Genomic DNA, 19568 nt, shown 5'->3' with positions numbered 1-19568 from the left:
ACAATATCTGCTTAGGAATCGTGGTGGGGGACGCGGGTGATAAGCATTAGAGGAAGAGGGAGTGAAAAGGGCAAGACATGCAGGCGTGTGAGAAAGAAGAGGACAAATGCATGAGAAGCATTACACATTTAGGGAGATATATATTAGATATATAGAAGAGCAAAGGTGCAAACTTTTCCCTACCAGAATTTCTCCTGAGCCAAAAAAGGCATTATATACACACCACTATATTCAAATATTGCATCTTACTCAATCATTTCCCCATCCATTACCCTAAAACCCCATCCCTCATATCTAATATATATACATATATCCTTTGATCCTTCACTTTCTCCACTTCAAAATGGAAGGGGATGCTTCAAACTCATCATTATATATCAAAGCAAGTTAAGAAAAGTAGTGTATTAATAATGATTATTGGCAATGGGCGAGGAGGAGGAGGAAGGGGTGTTAGAAATCATGACTCTCAACGATGGTATGATATTATCCACTTTGAGCATAAGCTCTCATGGCTTTGCTTTGGACTTCCCAAAAGGCCTCATATCAACGGAGATAGTATTCTTCACTTATAAATCCATGATCTTCTACTAAATTAACCAATGTGGGACTCACTCCCACGGAGTTGTGAAATTTGGTAAAAAACGTTGTGATTTCATGAATGGGCACGCAAAGAAAGAAGAAAGAAGGACAAGAATCTTATAAAGTTAAATAACCATTCCCTTACACACCACACCAACCATCTCTGCAGTCACTCCATTTTCTTCAATCATTTCTATATCTTCGTCCCCATCTTTGTGGGAATCTCACTGAAAACAATACTCATTGGGGCATATTTGGGGAACAACGTTGTTGTTGTTGTTCTTGTTTTAAAACACAACCAAACTTCAAATCAACTTCCCCAAGTTACTCATAATTCAATTCATAATAAAAACTGGGCCGGGTACTGAGGTAGGCAATGGATGGATAAGAACACCAAAAGTCCCAGCCCAATAGTAACAACTTTTCGCTGTTCAAATGATTGTTCATGGATTTGCTTCATCCAGCTCTTCCCACACTTTTGGAGGCATCCCTTTTCTCCTGTCTTCAAATTTTTCATTGGATTCGAATGTTTCCTGTTCAAATTAAGATTCTTTTGTTCATGATTTTCATCATGATTTGGATAATCTTCTATTGAGCTTTTACTCATATAATACAATCAAACCATAAATTATTTCTTTTTGAAAACATAACTTAGAATCCAAGGCATAACTTAGAATCCAAGGCTTATAACTCCTAATTGGGTTTCTTTCTCTCAAAAGTAAAGCGTCCATTCACCCTCCAAATTAGTTGAGCAAAAACACACCAATTATGTTATCCAAACGACTCTATCTTACCATTTATGAATCCAGATGAATCATAAACACTTCCGTTCAAATTTACTAAAAATGAAATTATGGAATTGTTGAGAATTGTGGGAGGGAATTCATATTAGCTAATTTAGGGAATGATAATGAGTTTGTTCATAATTAAAAAATACATCTCCATTGGTGTGAGGGCAAGCACAACTCTCAGAATGGACAATATCATCTAACAGAAATATGGTCTAGAAGAATTAGAAGACGAAGACTCCACGTTTCCTAAACGAGATTTTCTTCTCACTAACCCAGCTGATGATTCGTGCCCAATTGGGTTAATTTGTTGAGAAGATGGATTAGCACAAAATTCAGCAAAAATGTCCATGAAGAACTTGTCCACAATCTCAAGGTACGTTGGACAAGAGAGACGAGAGTAGTAATGAAGAATCTCTTCAATATCCAAAGCATGATCCACATCTCTAGGGTCTAGCTTTTCCAACTCTTTCATTTTCTTAGCAACCGAACACATTCTTCTCTCATCATACTCTTTCAAATTTTCTTGCGTTTTCCTTTGATGGGTCACTCCAATTTTGATGCTATCTTCATTTTTCTCAACTTTTTTCATCTGGGTCTCGTCGATCGTCTTCGAAAAATTAACTGCATTGCCATTACTATTCTTCATAAAGGATGAGTCTTTATCCATTTCGTGGCCGATGGAGAAGGGCGGCGCCGCCTTGGGAAGCCGCTGGTAGGTATTGGAGAAGAAGGATTTGATGTTGCATAAGGTTTTGTTGAAGAACTTCTTGGTGTTGGAAATGGAGGCTCGTAGCAACATGGGTGGGCGTTGAATTATTGTATATTTGGGTACAAATGTGGGAAAGAAGAACACAATATGTTGAATAAATAGGAAGGGGTTTGAAAAAGAGAGTTGAGGAGGCGACGGCGATGGATTACTGTTCTTTAATTTCTTCTTTTGATGATGGATACATCACACGCTCCGTTCCATTTTGGGTGTGTTTTTGTTTGGTTCACTATCAAGAGGGAATCACGACTCTCCACAATGGTATGATATTGTCCACTTTAAGCATAACTTCTCATGACTTTTCTTTGGTTTTCCACAAAAGGCCTCGTAACAATGGAGACAGTATTTCTCACTTATAAATCCATTCATGATCTTCCACTAAATTAACTAATGGGACTCACTCCCAATAATTCTCTTAAAAGGTTTGTTGTTGTGTCTCTAAAGTTGCGACTCTCCGGGTTGGTGCATTGAGACTTTTTAGGAGGAGAAAAAGGAGCCGTATTGTTCCTTAAAAATGAGTTCCCTTTATCTTTCTATTCAACGGACACTTTTCGGGTTAAAATTTTTTTAAAAAAGGCTATGATTTCTAAACAAACTAGAAACCGAGTTGGAAGAAGTTTAGAGTGGTTAATTTCTTTGATACGCAATCAAAATTTTGTTGATTAAAAAATATAAAAAGATATCGTTTATATTAGAGAATTTTCGAGGTAATATGTTACGATCAACGTCTACCATACTCTAATGAGAAGGGTTACCTAGAAAGAATTTTGAAAGTGGAGAGGCATATCGTTACATATTTTAGGGGCAGCGTAGCTTAGAGGAGACGTAGAGGGGAGGAGGGATGTGTTTGTGTGGGCCAAAAAGTAGAATGGTAAGTGGAAGAGAGTGAGGATTGAAGGCAAGACAAAACTTGTTTGACCTAACCATTAACCATGGACCACTTTTCTTTTCGTTCACGGGTTTCGTTTCGATACCTTATATTTGCATCACTACCATTCAAATTGTAATACCTTAACTCTACCGTTAGTAGATATTGTGTTTTTTTTAACTTTTCTTCATAGACATAAATTTCTACACATTTATAAAAAATGCTTCACTTCTCTCTCCAACTAACATGCGATCTCATACTGAAGAGTCGGGTGCTTACCCATTCTAAATGGTGAGAAATTGAGTAAATGAAGAGTTATTTTTTAAAAAAAATGTGTAAGAAAAAGTTGAAAAAGAGTTTTTGTTTGTGGTATGGTTGCGTCATTATCAGGAAACAAAAGAGAAAGAAAGAAGGTTAGATTTAAAAATGGGAGGAGTGTAATTAATGAGCTGGTTGGTGGAATCCAGAAAACTGAGTGATTAATGGATATTGATGATTCATCAATAATGTTTTGAGTATTTGTTTTGGCATGGAAACAAGAAGGGTAGGCCTGGAACAAGCCCATCATAGAGACGTGGAGTCCATCAGTGTTGGGTGCAGGAACGCCAGAAAGGGCAGAAAAGGCAGCCATCCAGCAGCAGCAGCAGCAGCAGCAGGTAGCATAGCAGCAGAAGCAGGCTCAAAAACCCAAAAAATGCTATAACTTAACACTGTATTTAATGAGATGAAGAGGCCCAATGGGTTCCCATCTGCCAAAGATCCAGACATTCCCACCATTGCTTCCACTATCCGCCCTTTCACTATCCTCATTTAACTCAATGCGTCCTTAGATTCTTCTAGATGAACCAACACCTACGAACCCTTGTATGCAATCTTCTTGTTGTTCTACGTGAATTCAAAAATTTTAGATTGTAACCCACTCTTTGTCTTTCCCTTTGTTGTACCCTTTTGGTTTGACAATGACCCTTCAATTCCCATGCTAACCCCCCCCTATTACCCTCTTCAAACTCTGCCACCCCTTTTGCCTCTATTCCTTTTCCCAATTCCCATTACCCTCTACTTTTACTCCCCTTTTTAAGTAACCAACTCACCCAAATTACTGCCTTCCACCCTCCCCACCATGTGATCACCCTTCTTCCCCCACACCTACCTTTTAGATATATATACTAATACTCCATTTCTTATCTTTTCTTTAATAGTTTAATGTTATCCATTTTGACCTATTACGTATCATCATCAACCTCGTGATTTCCACACTCTTGTGAGAAATGTTTCGTTCCCCTTTTCAACTAACCCGGAATCTCACAATCCACCCTTTTTGAGAGCCCATCGTCCTCGCTGGCATACGACACAATGTTTGACTCTAATACCATTTGTAACAACCCAAGCTCACCACTAGTAGATATTGTCCACTTTGGCTCGTTACGTATCGCTGTCAGCCTCACGATTTTTAAACGCATTGCTAGGGAGAGGTTTCTACACCCTTATAAGGAATGCTTCGTTCCCCTCTCCAGCCAATATGGGATCTTACAATCCACTCCCTTGGGCCTAGTGTCTTTGCTAGCTCATTGCTTGGTGTCTAAATCTGATACCATTTGTAACAGCCCAAGTTCACCACTAGTAGATATTGTCCGTTTTAACCCGTTACGTATCGCCGTCAGTCTCACAGTTTTAAATATGTCTACTAAGAAGAAATTTCCACACATTTATTAGAGATCTCACAAACTCCTCTTTGTTTTTTCTTCAAAGGCAAACACCCTTTTCACTACATGATACAAGACAGCAGGAGGACACATCAAATCAACTTAGAATAATAACGTGTAAATACTAAACAAATCAAACTCATTTATGGTCTGCTGCTCACTTTGGCTTTTGTTAAGAATTCATGTCTCTTCTGAAGAACAGCTTGTGTGTTTATGTTGTTGTTTGAAGAACGGCTTGTGAGTGTTGCTGAGAAAAACATGATCTTTGGCTCTGTTCTTATCCATTAGCCTTAACTATCATATATCTTAAAGTCAAACTTAGGGATATAATATATTTATAGTTTGTCTTTATCCTTGTTTTTTCTTTTGCGTTTTGTAACAAAGATCGCCGCGTAGGCATTTACATGCAGATTTTAATTTTGAAGTAAAGGGTATTATTAGAATGAAGAAAATTCAAATGGCAAGCACAATGAATGGTTGTTGTGAAGAACAAAACAAGATTGGACGCTGTTTTCAATATATATGATGTTCTTTGTTGATTGACATTTTTGTACAATTTTGTATTCTTTCTGTGGCGAAGGATGGTTTGAAGCGATTCAAAATCACAGAAATCTGAACAACTTTATGTCTTTTTATTTCTTTTAAGCCATTGGCCTTTTCCATCTTTCAACCCTTTTGTCTTGACAAGTCTAAAGTGTGTGTGTGTGTGTGTGTGTGTATGTGTACGTGTATGTGTGTGTTTGTGAAGTTACCTATTTCAAAAGGAGTCTGTTCTGTACCAAAAGGAGCACTATTTTAAGTCTCTATCTTCTTATTCTTCCCTCCAAAAACTCCATTTTTCAAAACTTGCTTCTCCAAAAATCTTCATCTTTCCTGCTTTTTTCTGTTCATTGAAACAGACCCAGATTGAGTTATATGCATAATCTGAAAGATTAATATCATTAGAATCAGAAGTAGATATTACACACACAATAAGGGATAAAAGTTTGATTATTTGGTTAATAATCAATGGAAGTTAGGCTTAATTCATTTTCTTTTTGCTGACAAACAAAGAGATCAGAGTTTTGGTGTTCATCAAGATCCCCAGTCGGAAAACAAAGCCTCCCAAATCTCTGTGAACACCTCAAGAATCACATTATGGTGATGGGGGGAATTCAAAGAGAGGAAACACTGCAAGAGCTGTTCGAGATCGTTAGCAGAGAATATCTGTTTCTCGACAATCATTTCTAACATTGAGGTTCTAAAATCATTATATGGATCGCTTGATTTCTTCACCACTGCGAAGCTATCTTTCACTTTTCCCTTCAACGGCAACACACCCATTTCAGAGCACCGGCTCCGACCTCCTTTTCTCCGGCGTGACTTGTTCCGTCGGTGAGACGCCGACGAATCAGAAGAACGCGATTTCGAGGAGAAAAGAGTGTCCGTTTCGTCGTCGTCATCGTCCTCGCTACTGTACCACCACGTACCGCCGAAGTTCGACTCCACCGAAGATGAACTAAACGGGCAGAACGGACTCTCCCTCTTACTCTGTTTCCTCTGTTTCTTCTTCTTCTTCTTCTTCTTCTTCTTCGTCGTCGTTTTCTCAGAGAAGGGTTTGGAGGGCGAAATGGGGGAAGCTGGAGGGCAGGTCCAGCCACCGGAAATTGCAGAGGGGAAAGGGGCTAGAGGGAAACGGTGGGAAATTTTCCGCCGGGGGAGAAGGAAATCACGTCCGAAAGCAGGGCTTTCAGCGGTTTCAGAGGAATATTCCGGTTGGATCTTACGGAAACTAACGTCGTGCGGGGACGGAATAAAGACAGCTTTGTGGATGATATCGGGGAGATTACGGGAACGGCAAGAGGCGAAAGAGGATTGGAACATGCGAGGGAGACGGAGCTTGAAGCGGGTATCCATTGGAGAAAGAAAGCGGAAAATGGCAGAGTATGAAGAAGGAACAACAAATGCATGACAAACCAAAAGTGGGAGACTGCTTATTTAAACCACGACCAAAACTTCCCCAGCTGTACCTGCTTTTCCACGTGCCCAACCTCATACTGCCACGTGTCATGCTGCTTCATTATTTAATATTTATTTTCTTCAAAATAGTCTTATAAATATCCACATTTTGCAACAAGTTTTACTAAAAATAAAATAAAATAAAATAGATATTCTGAAACTTGCAATACACAAAAGGCAATGTGGGTATTATTATTATTATTATTATTTATTATTTATTATTTATTATTATTACCCTTTTACCAATTCTTATTTGTCATCTTCCCAAGAAAAAAAAAAAAAAATAAGAATAAGAGTAGGCTTTTTCAACAAAGGAACGATATATGTATCTATTCATATATGTATCTATTAGATTTAAAATAAGGCATTCGGGTATGTTTGAATAAAAGGATTGAATTATTTTTTAAAAAATATAATTAAGGGCATGAAAGGAAAGGAGGCAGGAGGCACAGGGCTCGACTACACCATTTTCTACTATATTGTTGGGTGAAAAGACGTTTTAAGTTATTAAAAACTGGTGGGTGGGTTAGATCATGTTTTAATTTCAAATTCAAATTTGAATTAGTGCCCTAAAATCTGTGAAATTTAATCCATTTTCATTTAGGATATTGTCAACTAAATCAACTAAATCACACTATGTTTCAAACATTTTTTTTGAATTTAAAAAGTAGTTAGTGGATGTCTTTATTTGAATGTATTAAAAAAAATGAGAAGAAAGTCTTCTAGTTATGAAATAAAATAATTAAAACTAGAATTGATACGCAAATTCATGATTCTTATTATTTATGTTTTTATTATATGATATAATGTAAATGTTGATGAAGAAAGAGAGGGAAAAGTGACGGTGACAGTGATATATTTTAGTTGGATTTTGGTGAGAAGCTTTGGGTGTACTGATTTTGAGATTGGGAAACAAGTTTTAGATGGATAAAAACAGGAGGGTTGAGACAAGGAATTTGAACTCAGTTCAACGTTAAAAAATATATTATTGTCTTCGATTTCGTGTCATTTTATGTTGCATCAGAACCATCAAAACTTCAACTTTTCATTTGGGTTCACTCCAAAAGCAAGAAATCGAGCATCAAGATCATCAAAACTTGAACTTTTCAATTGGGTTCACTCCGAAAACAAGAAATCGAAATGAATGTTGTTTTCCCAAAAATGGAGTAAAATTCGGATGAAAAATGTTGAAAAATGTTGAAAAAAGTTGAGAAAGGGTGAAGAGAAGAGCATCTGAAAGTGAAAGAAAGTTCCAAGAAGAGAAAAACACATGAACAAGTGCAGATTTTAGCCTTTTTTTTTTTAATATACAACCACCAATTCAAAACCAATAGCTAACAGACAGTCTTTTACAGTACTTTGATTCGCCTCTTCTACTTGAATTTTGCCTCATGACAACAACAAAATATACGCAAACCATGGATTTCCTGACCCACTTTCCATTCCCACCCTTGACTTGACCAATCATACATCCCCCACAAAGTATTTCAAATTTTCAACCCAAAAGTTTAATCCAAACTAAGCTATGTTCATCTTAATAATAAATAATAAACTTTGATCCTATGAGAGTTCATCAGCTCATCAGCTCATCAGCTCATCCATGATGATCCACAATGCTACGCAAAACATGAACATAAAGTGATGAACAAATAAGGGAAAAGGTAGAGGGGGAGGACTACAATGTCTCTTCAATCTGCACTGGCGTAGTACTGTTTGTGTCCTTGTCCTGGAATAGGACCTCCATCTCCTCCAAGCTTTTTCCTTTAGTCTCTGGCAAAAAGAAGTAAAAGAAGAGGGTACCCAGTGCCATTATTCCCGATAGCACCATGAACATGCCTCCAAACGTGATCTCTTTTGATATGCTCAGAAATGTCATCGATACCACTCCGCTCACCAATCTGTTCACTGATACCGCCAGGCTCGACCCCTGCGCCCTCATCCTGTTCGGGAATATCTCCGATGAGTACACCCACGCTATTGGCCCAAGCCCAATTGAAAATAATGCCACGTCCCCACATAATGCCACTATGCTTAATACTACGGCCCATGTTGGCCTGCCTTTCCCCATTTCCATTGCTTTTGAGCCCAGGGCTAGTAAGCCTAGCGCCACTGTCATCCCGGCTGACCCCACTAGTAAAAGCGGCCGCCTTCCTAATCGGTCTAGGTACAGTGCCGAGAATAGAACGAAGCAGGTCTTTGTAACGCCCATTACCACGTTCACGCTGAACAGATGCCGTTTTTGCTGGATTCCGGCTGCGCGGAATACTTCCGGTGAGTAGTACATTACGGCGTCGTTTCCTGATGCTTGCATGAAGAAGTTGATTCCGATGGCGGCTATTAGTATTCGGCGGATTGGCTTTGTGGGTTTTATCAGTAGTTCCTTCCAAACCCCTTGTCCGTTCCATTTGCCGCCGGGCGCGGCTGCGGCTACGGCTTCGGTTATTGACTTCAGTCTCTCCTCTGCTTCGATTTCGTTGGTGGAGATTTTGATTAAGACCTTTTTGGCTTCTTCCGATTTGCCCTTCATGACTAGCCAACGCGGGGATTCGGGCATTGTTAGAACGCCCAATCCGACGCCCAGCGCTGGTATTCCGGCGATTCCGAACATGATTCTCCAGTTGATGTGCGGTGGTAGGCCGGACAGAGCGTAGTTGATGATGTAGCCCAGTAAAATACCGAACGTGATGAAGATTTCCGGGAATGAACTGAGAAGGCCGCGGGATGTGGCTGGAGAGAGCTCCGCCGTGTAGACAGGGGCGATCATGAGGGCGTAACCGACGCCGACGCCAGCGATCATACGACCGACTAGGAGAAGAGGAAAAGATGGGGCGAGACCCATTAACAACGCACCGATTAGAAACGTGGTGGATGCGAGGAATGTCGTGTATCGCCGGCCGATTGAATCAGAGGTCCGGCCGGAAGCGAGAGATCCGACTAGAGAGAGTACGTTTAGCGATCCCACAAGGATTTCCACTTGGGTGGATGAGATTTTGAGATTCTCTTCGATGTAGAGCACAGCCCCACTCATCACTCCAATATCTTCACGAATTGAGCCAAAATTCAGAAACCCAAAACGCAAAAAAGCAAAACAGAGACAAGGAACTGACCGTAGCCCAACAAAATGGAGTTGGTGGAAGCCAAAATGGAGCAAATTAAGGTGTACTTGTTGATCCCAAATCCCTTGGTTTGCAGTTTGGAGGCTTCTTCCACATCCATGGGTTCCATCGGAGTTGCAGCAGCGGCTTCCATGTCGGAGGGATCGTTGCTTTTTTTCTTGAACGGGATTACGAGAATCAGTGGGCCGTTATTTGAATGGGCGAAAATGGAGCAGAGAAGAAGCTGTAATTGTGGTGCGTTCGGTTAGGTGAGTGGAAATTTAATTCTTCGGGGGGTTTAGTGATTGCCAAATCTGCATGAATGGCATGATATTAGGAGGAATATGAATTACACGTCATCTTTTGGATGTCCTAGTTTCGTATGAGCTGGAACTTACTCCCCACTCTTTTTATCCCCTTATGTAGAAAGATTCCATTATTTAGAGATTGTTTTCCATAATTAAAATCTTGGTAAGTTGGCATTCAAATTAAGCATCAAAGCCTCGTGTTCATTGAATGCAGAGTCCATGCTTTCTTTATTGTCTTTAATCAATCAATGCCCAACTGCTTCACATTGCTACTAAATGCAGTATTCAAAGTATAATATCTGCAAAGTCTACTATCATTATTTTGCATGCAAAAGTCAAAATATATATTACTTATCTCCTACGAGTCCACTCAGCTTTAGTTCTTTGCGTTGTCAGTCTCAAGATAGAGATTTTTCGTTTTTCTCTCCAACCAATGTGCTAGCGAGGACATTAGACCTCCAAGGGGTGGATTGTGAGATGTCACCTCGATTAGAGAGGGAAACGAAACATCTCTTATAAGGGTGTGGGAACCTCTCCTTAATAGACGCGTTTTAAAACTGTTAGATTGCAGGCGATAACGGATCAAAGCTGACAATATCTGCTAGCGGTGGACTTTGACGGTCACATCTTTAACCATGTTTGTTTTATTTATTTGATTGATTATTTATTTAGACCCTATTTGCTTCTGTGCCAAAAAAGAGTTCCCAAAACCAGAGATGTACTGCTGCTAGGACTGAGGAGAATATTAGCTGTGCCAAGGTCTGATAACAGTTCAATGGCCAACCTGAGACATCAGCCAGAGCCTTAAGAAATGGGAGAGAACTGCTTTCTAATTGACAACACGTCTTAGAGCCATGCCTTTAACTAGCCATCTCAATAGAATCCTCAGATGTCGAACAAAGGAATTGTGAGCCTAGAAAATGTAGTTAAAAGTGACTCAAGTGTTTCTTTGTTCGAGGCCTCCAAAGAAGAAGTCGAACCTTGATTAAAAGGAAGCTGTTTGAGGGCTCCACCATAAACCTCGGGGAGGCGCTATAGTGTACTTTATTCGAGGGAGGATTGTTGGGAGGGAGTCCCAAGACATCTACATTAGTATGAGGTCTTACCATCGTGGAAGTATGTGATTCCTAACTGTGATCGATCACACCATAGGGGCCTCTGTAGGGGCTTCTGTTGCAGCTTTATTTCTCTAGCTCATTATAACAGAGCTCTCCAACAATGAATTATATCAGATCACTATACAGCTGAACTAAGACTCACCCATGCAAGCATCTACTTTTTTCAAGTCAAAACAGGCTTCAGATTTAGCTTTCAATAAGATAAGACGTCCTATACTACTCAAATTATGCATACTAAGATGTTAGACGCTTGGCCATAAAACCCTTCATCGTAGCACCTAAATCAAGCATTCACAATGCTTCAACCACTTCCAAGGTTCAAGATCTTCTGCTACTGCGCTTGGCTGAACCATTGCTTTGGGTGGATTGAAAATTGGCACCGAAATACCCTAACCCACGTGCCATCTCTTTGCGACAAATTTCCATTTAGCTGGAATTACCCAACATGGAAGCGATGCTGACATCGACCCACAACGCCACGTGTCATCTCTGTCGTACAAGGATTGGGTTGCTTATCGTGTGGTCATCACAGTCCTTACTTTCCATCGACTCCTTAGATATTTCATTCCCTCTAAACTCTTCCAAAAATATCTCTCACAGCAATACCTTTTTCCCGGTGGCATTCTGTTATAAGAAATTCGCACTTTTTCTGCAACTCTATCTTCCATCAATGACTGCGCTCACGAGGCATCACGTCTACCCACAAAGTTTCGGGGTCCCAAGTACCAGAGATGGGCACCTGATCGGAGCTCTCGGACGGGGAGTCCATCGGTTCGGGGTTGAAGTATCGACGAGCCGCAGTGGGTTGTGCTTGAGGAAGTGTAGATCTTTCAGAGGCGAGGATTGTGAAGGGAGGAATAGTGGAAATTCGAGGTTAAAAGAGGTGAAAACGAAGAAGGAAAGTGAGTTTTGGAAATTTTGGAGGTCTGGTGTTCTGGGTAAGTTTAATTTGGTTTTGGGGTCGGATGTTGATCGGGAGAAGCTTATGGCAAATATGGAGGGTTTGATTTCTTCAGTGAGTGTTGCTGTGTGCTGTTGTTCTTATCTTCTTCTTAAACATTGTTTGAACCTCATGTTTTCTCTGTTGTAGTATCACTAACTGTAGCTCCTTTATTATCTATGATGAACAGGCTGCACTGCAAATTGGAAGGTATATCGTTACCATGATGAGCACTGGTGTTGTACTTGCTGTTGGATTTCAGCTATCAGGTATATCCAAAAAAGAAACAAAGATGTCTCATTAAAATCGTCAATGTTAATATGGATTCTGTTTTTTGTGAAAATTATGAAGGTGGAGACAGTCAGATGAACACACTGATTTGGTATAGCTGGCTTGGCGGGGTAATTATTGGAACCATGATTGGTGCTAACATGGTATTAGAGGAGCACTGCAGAGCTGGTCCACGCAATGTGGTTATAACTGGAAGGTAACTGATCATTCCTCAGGGAGAATGTACACCACCACCTGGTCTTTGTTTTAATGCATTTCATGGTGATAAAGATTGATGATTTGTAACTGTCCAAGCCCACCGTTAGTAGATATTGTCTGCTTTGGTTCTTCACGGTTTTAAAACACTTTTGCTAGGGAAAAGTTTACACACCCTTACCCCTTCGGGGCCCAGCATCCTCGCTGACACTCGTTTTTCTCTCCAATCGAGGTGGGATCTCACAATTTATAACAGCCCATCGCTAGCAAATATTGTCCTCTTTCGGGTTTCCCCTCAAAGTTTTTAAAATGTCTCTACTTAGGAAAGGTTTCCACACCCTTGTAAAGAATGTTTCGTTCTCTCTCCAACCGATGTGAGATCTCACAATCCACCCCCTTCGAGGCCAGCATCCTTGCTGACACACCATCTGGTGTCCACCCCATTTCGGGGCTCAGTGTTCTTGCTGGCACACCACCCGGTGTCCACCCCCCTTTAAGGCTCAATTTCCTCATTGTCACACTGCTAATAGATATTGTCCGATTTGGCCTTTTACTTATTGCCGTCAACTTCACGGTTTTAAAACACGTTTACTAAGGGAGGTTTCCGCACTCTTATAAATAATGCTTCATTCGCCTCTCTATTACTTTATCTAGTATTCATTGTTGGCTTGTATGGTCTTCTTTTCTTATATCATGTGATCTAACATGAAGACTCATATATGACACTGATGTCTGTTACATGGATGTTTGACTATGCAGCACAAGAGGATTGGGGAAAGCACTAGCCAGAGAGTTTCTTCTTTCTGGAGACCGTGTGGTTGTGGCATCACGCAGGTGGTCTTCAGAAACAAAATAAAACTTGTGATACATAATGTCTAAACGTTTCTACTGACTTTTACTCACATCAAATTTCCTTGCCAATAATTTTGTGAAGACAGTCCTGAATCCGTTCAAGAAACTCTCAGAGAGCTGGAGGAGAACTTAAATGGTCTAATGGCCAGAAATGGTTCTTCCAATACAAGCCTGTCACATGCTAAAGTTGTTGGCACAACGTGCAACGTCCGCGACCCTGAAGATGTTCATAACTTAGCCGAATTTGCTTTAAATGAACTTGGTTCCATTGACATTTGGGTGAGTCATGAACTTACAGATTCATTATTTACATACATTCTTCACTTGTCACAATCGCACTTTTATTGATGAACAAGAGATGCTTATTCAAAAACATTTAGTTTTAGATCATCAAGGATAAAATAAGGAACAATCTTGAATTTGTTTAATGTGACAAATTGTGGACAGATAAACAATGCGGGCACAAATAAAGGCTTTCGACCATTACTGCAGTTTACTGATGAGGATATTATTCAGGTGAAGTAAATTTATTATGTCTGGATGTTTTCCCTAAGAAAGTGTTTGATGTTATAACTTATAAGTTGATTGGCTATTTGATAGATTCTCTCAACAAACCTTGTTGGTTCGCTTCTTTGTACACGAGAAGCCATGCGTGTAATGAGAAGTCAGGCTAAAGGAGGGCATATATTTAACATGGACGGTGCTGGCTCTGGAGGTTCAAGTACTCCTTTGACGGCTGTGTAAGTTCATTGCATCCTGTAGTCTTATTTGGGGCGGGGGGTTTCGTTCGAATTCTGGATCGTATTCTCGTGTCAATGACACCATTTGGTTTACTGAACTTGTAGGTATGGATCAACAAAATGTGGTCTTAGACAGCTTCAATCATCTCTTTTGAAAGAGTGCAGGCGGTCCAATGTAGGAGTACACACTGCATCTCCTGGCATGGTTTTGACAGATCTCCTTCTTAGGTGAATCAAGTTTCTTGTTATCAATGTTTTTGGTCTTGCGCTCCTTGGAACAATTCTTACTAAATCTTAGCCTTCTAATACTTGTGGCTTGCATACAGTGGTTCAACTGTGAGAAACAAACAGATGTTCAACATCATATGTGAGCTTCCTGAAACAGTTGCTAGAACATTAGTTCCTCGGATGCGGGTCGTGAAAGGAACAGGAAGAGCCATCAACTACTTGACTCCTCCAAGAATCTTATTAGCTCTAGTCACTGCCTGGCTGCGACGAGGTCGGTGGTTCGACGAACAGGTAAGTTCAGTTTCATCATGGAAAGAATTCATTAAGAACCCAGCTGACCAAATGTGGAGGGGGATCATTCATCTAATCTGTAATATATTGCAGGGGAGGGCTCTGTATGCAGCGGAGGCAGACAGAATACGTAACTGGGCCGAAAACCGCACTCGTTTCTCCTTCACCGATGCAATGGAGATGTACACAGAGAACACCTGGGTGTCTGTCTTCTCCCTTTCAATCGTTTGCGCATTCATAATTCTCTCTACCACAACAAACAACACATTCCCTGGAACTTGATTTTCTTCGAATACAACACGAACCAAGAGAGCATTCGAACGTCGTCGGGAAAGCACCGTTACCATTGCAGAAGCAGCATTGTTAGGTACTGATAAGGGAGAAGAAAAGAGAGGAGAAAGGGACATTGTTAGTTGAGGCAGCCTCCTTGCACACTAAGGGACAACCAACCCCCACTTCCACTAGCAAATTGTATTGACTGACTGCCTAACCGCAAACGCAGAGGCATGAAAAGGGCCTCTGGAGGCCTGTTTATTTGTTTAGTTCAATGGACTGATCCGTATTGAAATGTAGTGTGTAAGAAGCCCACAACAAGAATTTAAGTAAAGTTGGTGCCTTTTTTAACACTCTGCGTGCGCGGCGGGACTTGGTCAAGTCAAATGCTTTGCCGGGTTCACAAATGGCTTCAGCTCTGTTCTGCCTTCCACGTTTGAACAAGCAACCACCGTCTCCATCTCCACCCCTCTCTTGGCTGGCAGCCGGTGGGATATATATTTATATTGAAAACGTTGCAAGCAAGCTTATAATTCAAGACTCACAAATATAATATTGTAATTTTTAATTCACATCCCCACACCACACGTCTTATTGTGGTCAAATTATTTTTGTCTTATGGCTTGATTTTGAGGTAAGTTTGTGAGATTTTACATGGCGTATCGGTTGGTTTATAAGTCGTTCAATGGTTCAGATGTTGAATTCTATGCCAATTGGCTTGAAAATGAAAATGTAGCTTAAGTATTCAATACAAGGATTATCATATTTTTAACACCTATTCAAGTATATGAAATCAACCTTGGTATCCTCCAAGTGAACGAGAATCAAGTAATGTGACATTTTTATTAGTGGGTCTCGTCTTGAATTTAAGAACCTCGCTCCTTGGTTCCTCTCATAAAATTCATTATCATGTTCTCATTCCGTGTGTTCGTGGGCCTATCAGAAGAATCATGCATCCAAGTCTCGGTATAAACTTCACTTTTCCACGTCAAAATTTAAGCCATACACGACTAATTGACTAAAAGATTAGAGAATTAAGCAAAATAAAATATTCTCTAAAAGAAATAAATAATAATAATAATGCTAAGAAAAATACATCAAAATTCAACCACATAAAAAAACATTTAGGCCCTTCAATTATTAATCAATTATCAGTTTTTTTTTTTAGTATATGTAATTATTAATCAATCGATAAGTATACCAAGAAAAGAAAGAAAAAAAAAAGAGTTGGATAATTTAAAATTAAAAGTATAATTGGAAAAATAAAGTGTAAAATAATGAAATTAACGGTGGTTGTAAAAAAATAAATAAAGAAGTAAAATAATGGAATGTGAAAGAAAGAGGAGAAATAAGCGGAGAAATTGGGGGGCCGTGTGGGGCCCGCTTATTTTTATAATTTAGTTTGGATTTTGATTTTGGTGTGGGAGTGGACAGCTCACACGACGCCGTATTGGTAAATTGTTTGGTACTGTGTTACAGAAGGAAGTTTCTTCCGTTGTGTGTCTCCGTTTCTAATCCTCCAAATTCCGCCATTGTTAACTTCTTCCACCTTCAGTTTCAGAGCGCCCATTAACCTCTTTTCTTTTTTTCTTTTTATTTATTTCTCTCTCTCTCTCTCTCTCTCTCTCTCTCTCTCTCTCTCTCTCTCTCTGTAACACTGATAATTTTAGGGGGAAAATGTCGTCTCCGTCTCCGAGCTCTCCGCCGGCGCCTAGTACGACCTCACCCCTACCTCCGACCACCGACGCACCACCCCCGGCGGCGCCGTCTCTCTCACCGCCGTCTCCTGACGCTGCCTCTCAGCCTCCACCTGCTACATCCCTGCCGCCTTCTACCACTCCTTCGCCGCCGCCTCCGGACAGTGCTACTCCATCCCCGCCACCTCCGGACAGTGCTACTCCTTCGCCGCCGCCTCCGGACAGTGCTACTCCATCCCCACCGCCTCCTGACAGTGCTACTCCATCCCCGCCTACTACTTCTCCTTTACCACCTACAGCTCCTAAGAGCTCTTCGCCGCCGCCGTCGAATTCTAGTACACCTACGAGTCCAGGAGGACATGTCGCCCCGCCGTCGAATTCTAGTACACCTACGAGTCCAGGAGGACATGACGCCCCGCCGTCGCATTCTGGTACACCAACGAATCCGGGAGGAAATGAGGCTCCGCCGTCTTTCTCACCGTCGTCGGGAGTTTCGGCTGGACTTGTGACTGGAGTTGTCATTGCTGGAGTGGTGGTGGTGGTTGCTGCGTTCATTCTTTTTGTTTTGTGTTTAAGAAAGAAGAGAAGACGTGACGAGGAGTCGTACTACCGGCCGCCGCCACCGGGGGCGTTTAAAGGTGAGCCCTCAAATATTCCAGATTCCTCAATTAAGCCCTAAATGAAATATTGAAATCGAAATTGAAATTGATAGTTATGAACAATTGAATTTCAGATGGCCCATATGGTCCCCAACAGCACCACTGGCAATCACATCTGCCGCCGTTGCCGCCGACTAATCATGTCGTGGGGACAGTACCGAAGCCGTCTCCTCCGCCAGCATCACGACCACCGCCGTCTCCTTCGCCAGCATCACGACCACAGCCGTCACCTCCTATTATAAACAGCAGCGGAGGTTCTGGATCTTATTATTCAGGGTCTGAATATTCGCATGCTCCTGTTCCTGCTCCTTCTCCTGCTCCATCTTCTATTCCCTTGGGCTACTCGCAAAGCAGCTTCACTTATGAAGAGTTAGCAATGGCGACAGACAGGTTTTCAGAAGCCAATCTCCTTGGACAAGGTGGGTTTGGTTATGTGCATAAAGGAGTCCTTCCAAACGGAAAGGAAGTGGCAGTGAAGCAACTCAAGGCTGGAAGTGGACAGGGAGAGCGTGAATTTCAAGCAGAAGTAGAAATAATCAGCCGTGTTCATCATAGACATCTTGTTTCCTTGGTGGGGTATTGCATCACCGGCTCCCAAAGATTGCTGGTTTATGAATTTGTTCCAAACAACACATTGGAGTTCCACTTGCACGGTATGTTATGATTCTCAATCCAATCGACCCTTTTGCTATGGGCTGTTGAGGATCTTAACTCATAGGTAACTCCCACTTTGTAGGGAAAGGACGACCCACCATGGATTGGCCAACGAGACTCAAAATTGCTCTTGGATCTGCCAAGGGATTGGCCTACCTTCATGAAGACTGTAAGTCTCTTGCTTTTGTGATGAGATGTGATCTGGGTTTGTACAATGGCTTACATGTGATGTGATGTAATGTGCAGGTAATCCTAAGATCATTCATCGTGACATCAAAGCTGCAAATATACTTCTGGATCTCAAATTCGAAGCAATGGTAATAATGGGGGCTTTCTGAATTCTTGAATTTGATTGATTCTATAAAGTGAGACTCAAATGGGTTTGTGGCTGATGATATGTTGAATCTGGTATCTTCTTCCAGGTTGCAGATTTTGGGCTTGCCAAATTGTCTTCTGATGTTAATACCCACGTTTCAACTCGAGTTATGGGAACTTTCGGGTATGATCATATGATCCAAGTTAGAATTGTAGTCATCAATCTACGGGATGATGATTTCGTGAATTTCATATTTCTGGATTCTTGGATTTTGATGCCATGCTTACTCCATACAGCTACCTTGCTCCTGAATACGCTTCAAGTGGGAAACTCACTGATAAATCAGATGTCTTCTCCTTCGGAGTGATGCTTTTGGAGATGATTACTGGACGCAGACCTGTGGACACAACTCAATCATACATGGACGATGGACTGCTCGATTGGGTAAGCCCATTAGCCATTACCCATTTCTGTTGACCCTTCTCAGACATCTGAAAACTAAATCAGCACATGTTGTCAATTTCAGGCAAGGCCATTACTACTTAGGGCCGCAGAAGATGGGAACTACGATGGTCTAGTAGATCCAAAGCTGCGAGATAACTACGATCATAATGAGATGGGTCGGATGATTGCTTGTGCAGCTGCCTGTGTGCGCCATTCGGCGAGGCGCCGGCCACGGATGAGTCAAGTGGTTCATGCTCTTGAAGGTGAAGCCTCGCTTTCTGATCTTAACAAAGGGGTTCAGCCTGGACATAGCAGCGTCTACAGTTCTCATGGAAGCTCCGACTACGACACATCTCAGTACAATGAGGACATGAAGAAGTTCAGGAAGATGGCATTGGCAAGCCAGGAGTACGGCAGCGAGTACAGCGAGCCGACGAGTGAGTATGGTTTGTATCCATCTGGGTCGAGTGGCGATGGCCCAACAACAAGGGAAATGGAAATGAGAACAATGAAGACAGAAAGTGGAGGTTCTTGAAGCTCGTGCGGAAGCAAAGCAAGTATTCATACACTAATATGTACAATCTACAACACCCTTCTCTCTTTCTTTTTGGATTTTTGTGATTGTAAGTTTGCCTTAAAAAAAAAAAAAAAACAGAAAAGCCTTTTGATTTAAGATTAGATTAGATTTTGTCTACACAAAACAAGTTACAAAATGGAATGGATTCAATTCTTTTATTCCGGTTGTATAACGCCCTAGTTTGT

General features: G+C 41.2%; 5 protein-coding genes across 5 annotated transcripts; 2 read left to right on the top strand and 3 right to left on the bottom strand.

Moving 5' to 3' along the window:
• Positions 1–1391: 1391 nt before the first annotated feature.
• LOC111779922 (uncharacterized) lies at positions 1392–2434 on the bottom strand. The gene has a single exon (XM_023660115.2). The coding sequence runs from the start codon at positions 2167–2169 to the stop codon at positions 1567–1569; it is 603 nt and encodes a 200-aa protein (XP_023515883.2). The 5' UTR covers positions 2170–2434; the 3' UTR covers positions 1392–1566.
• Positions 2435–5410: 2976 nt separating this feature from the next.
• On the bottom strand, positions 5411–6663 carry OFP8 (ovate family protein 8). Its single transcript, XM_023660114.2, has one exon. It carries the CDS (start codon positions 6601–6603, stop codon positions 5782–5784), a length of 822 nt encoding a protein of 273 aa, XP_023515882.2. The 5' UTR covers positions 6604–6663; the 3' UTR covers positions 5411–5781.
• Positions 6664–7976: 1313 nt separating this feature from the next.
• LOC111779920 (putative polyol transporter 6) lies at positions 7977–9963 on the bottom strand. The gene is made up of 2 exons (XM_023660113.2): positions 9813–9963; positions 7977–9744 (listed from the first exon to the last, which is right to left on the bottom strand). Exons 1-2 carry the CDS (start codon positions 9952–9954, stop codon positions 8381–8383), a joined length of 1506 nt encoding a protein of 501 aa, XP_023515881.2. The 5' UTR covers positions 9955–9963; the 3' UTR covers positions 7977–8380.
• A 1629-nt stretch (positions 9964–11592) lies between these two features.
• Positions 11593–15655, top strand: LOC111779919 (putative chlorophyll(ide) b reductase NYC1, chloroplastic). Its single transcript, XM_023660111.2, has 10 exons — positions 11593–12241; positions 12357–12435; positions 12518–12653; positions 13412–13486; positions 13591–13783; positions 13952–14020; positions 14105–14244; positions 14350–14472; positions 14571–14763; positions 14857–15655. Exons 1-10 carry the CDS (start codon positions 11672–11674, stop codon positions 15043–15045), a joined length of 1767 nt encoding a protein of 588 aa, XP_023515879.2. The 5' UTR covers positions 11593–11671; the 3' UTR covers positions 15046–15655.
• Positions 15656–16471: 816 nt separating this feature from the next.
• On the top strand, positions 16472–19541 carry LOC111779918 (proline-rich receptor-like protein kinase PERK15). The gene is made up of 7 exons (XM_023660110.2): positions 16472–17371; positions 17467–18045; positions 18129–18215; positions 18293–18363; positions 18469–18545; positions 18659–18806; positions 18889–19541. The coding sequence occupies exons 1-7, from the start codon at positions 16714–16716 to the stop codon at positions 19339–19341; spliced, it is 2073 nt and encodes a 690-aa protein (XP_023515878.2). The 5' UTR covers positions 16472–16713; the 3' UTR covers positions 19342–19541.
• The last annotated feature ends 27 nt before the right edge of the window (positions 19542–19568 follow it).

Source organism: Cucurbita pepo, chromosome 18 (genome assembly GCF_057944985.1).
Source record: "Cucurbita pepo subsp. pepo isolate OVF chromosome 18, ASM5794498v1, whole genome shotgun sequence".
Classification (NCBI taxonomy): domain Eukaryota; kingdom Viridiplantae; phylum Streptophyta; class Magnoliopsida; order Cucurbitales; family Cucurbitaceae; genus Cucurbita; species Cucurbita pepo.
This window is presented reverse-complemented; position numbering and strand designations above follow the sequence as displayed.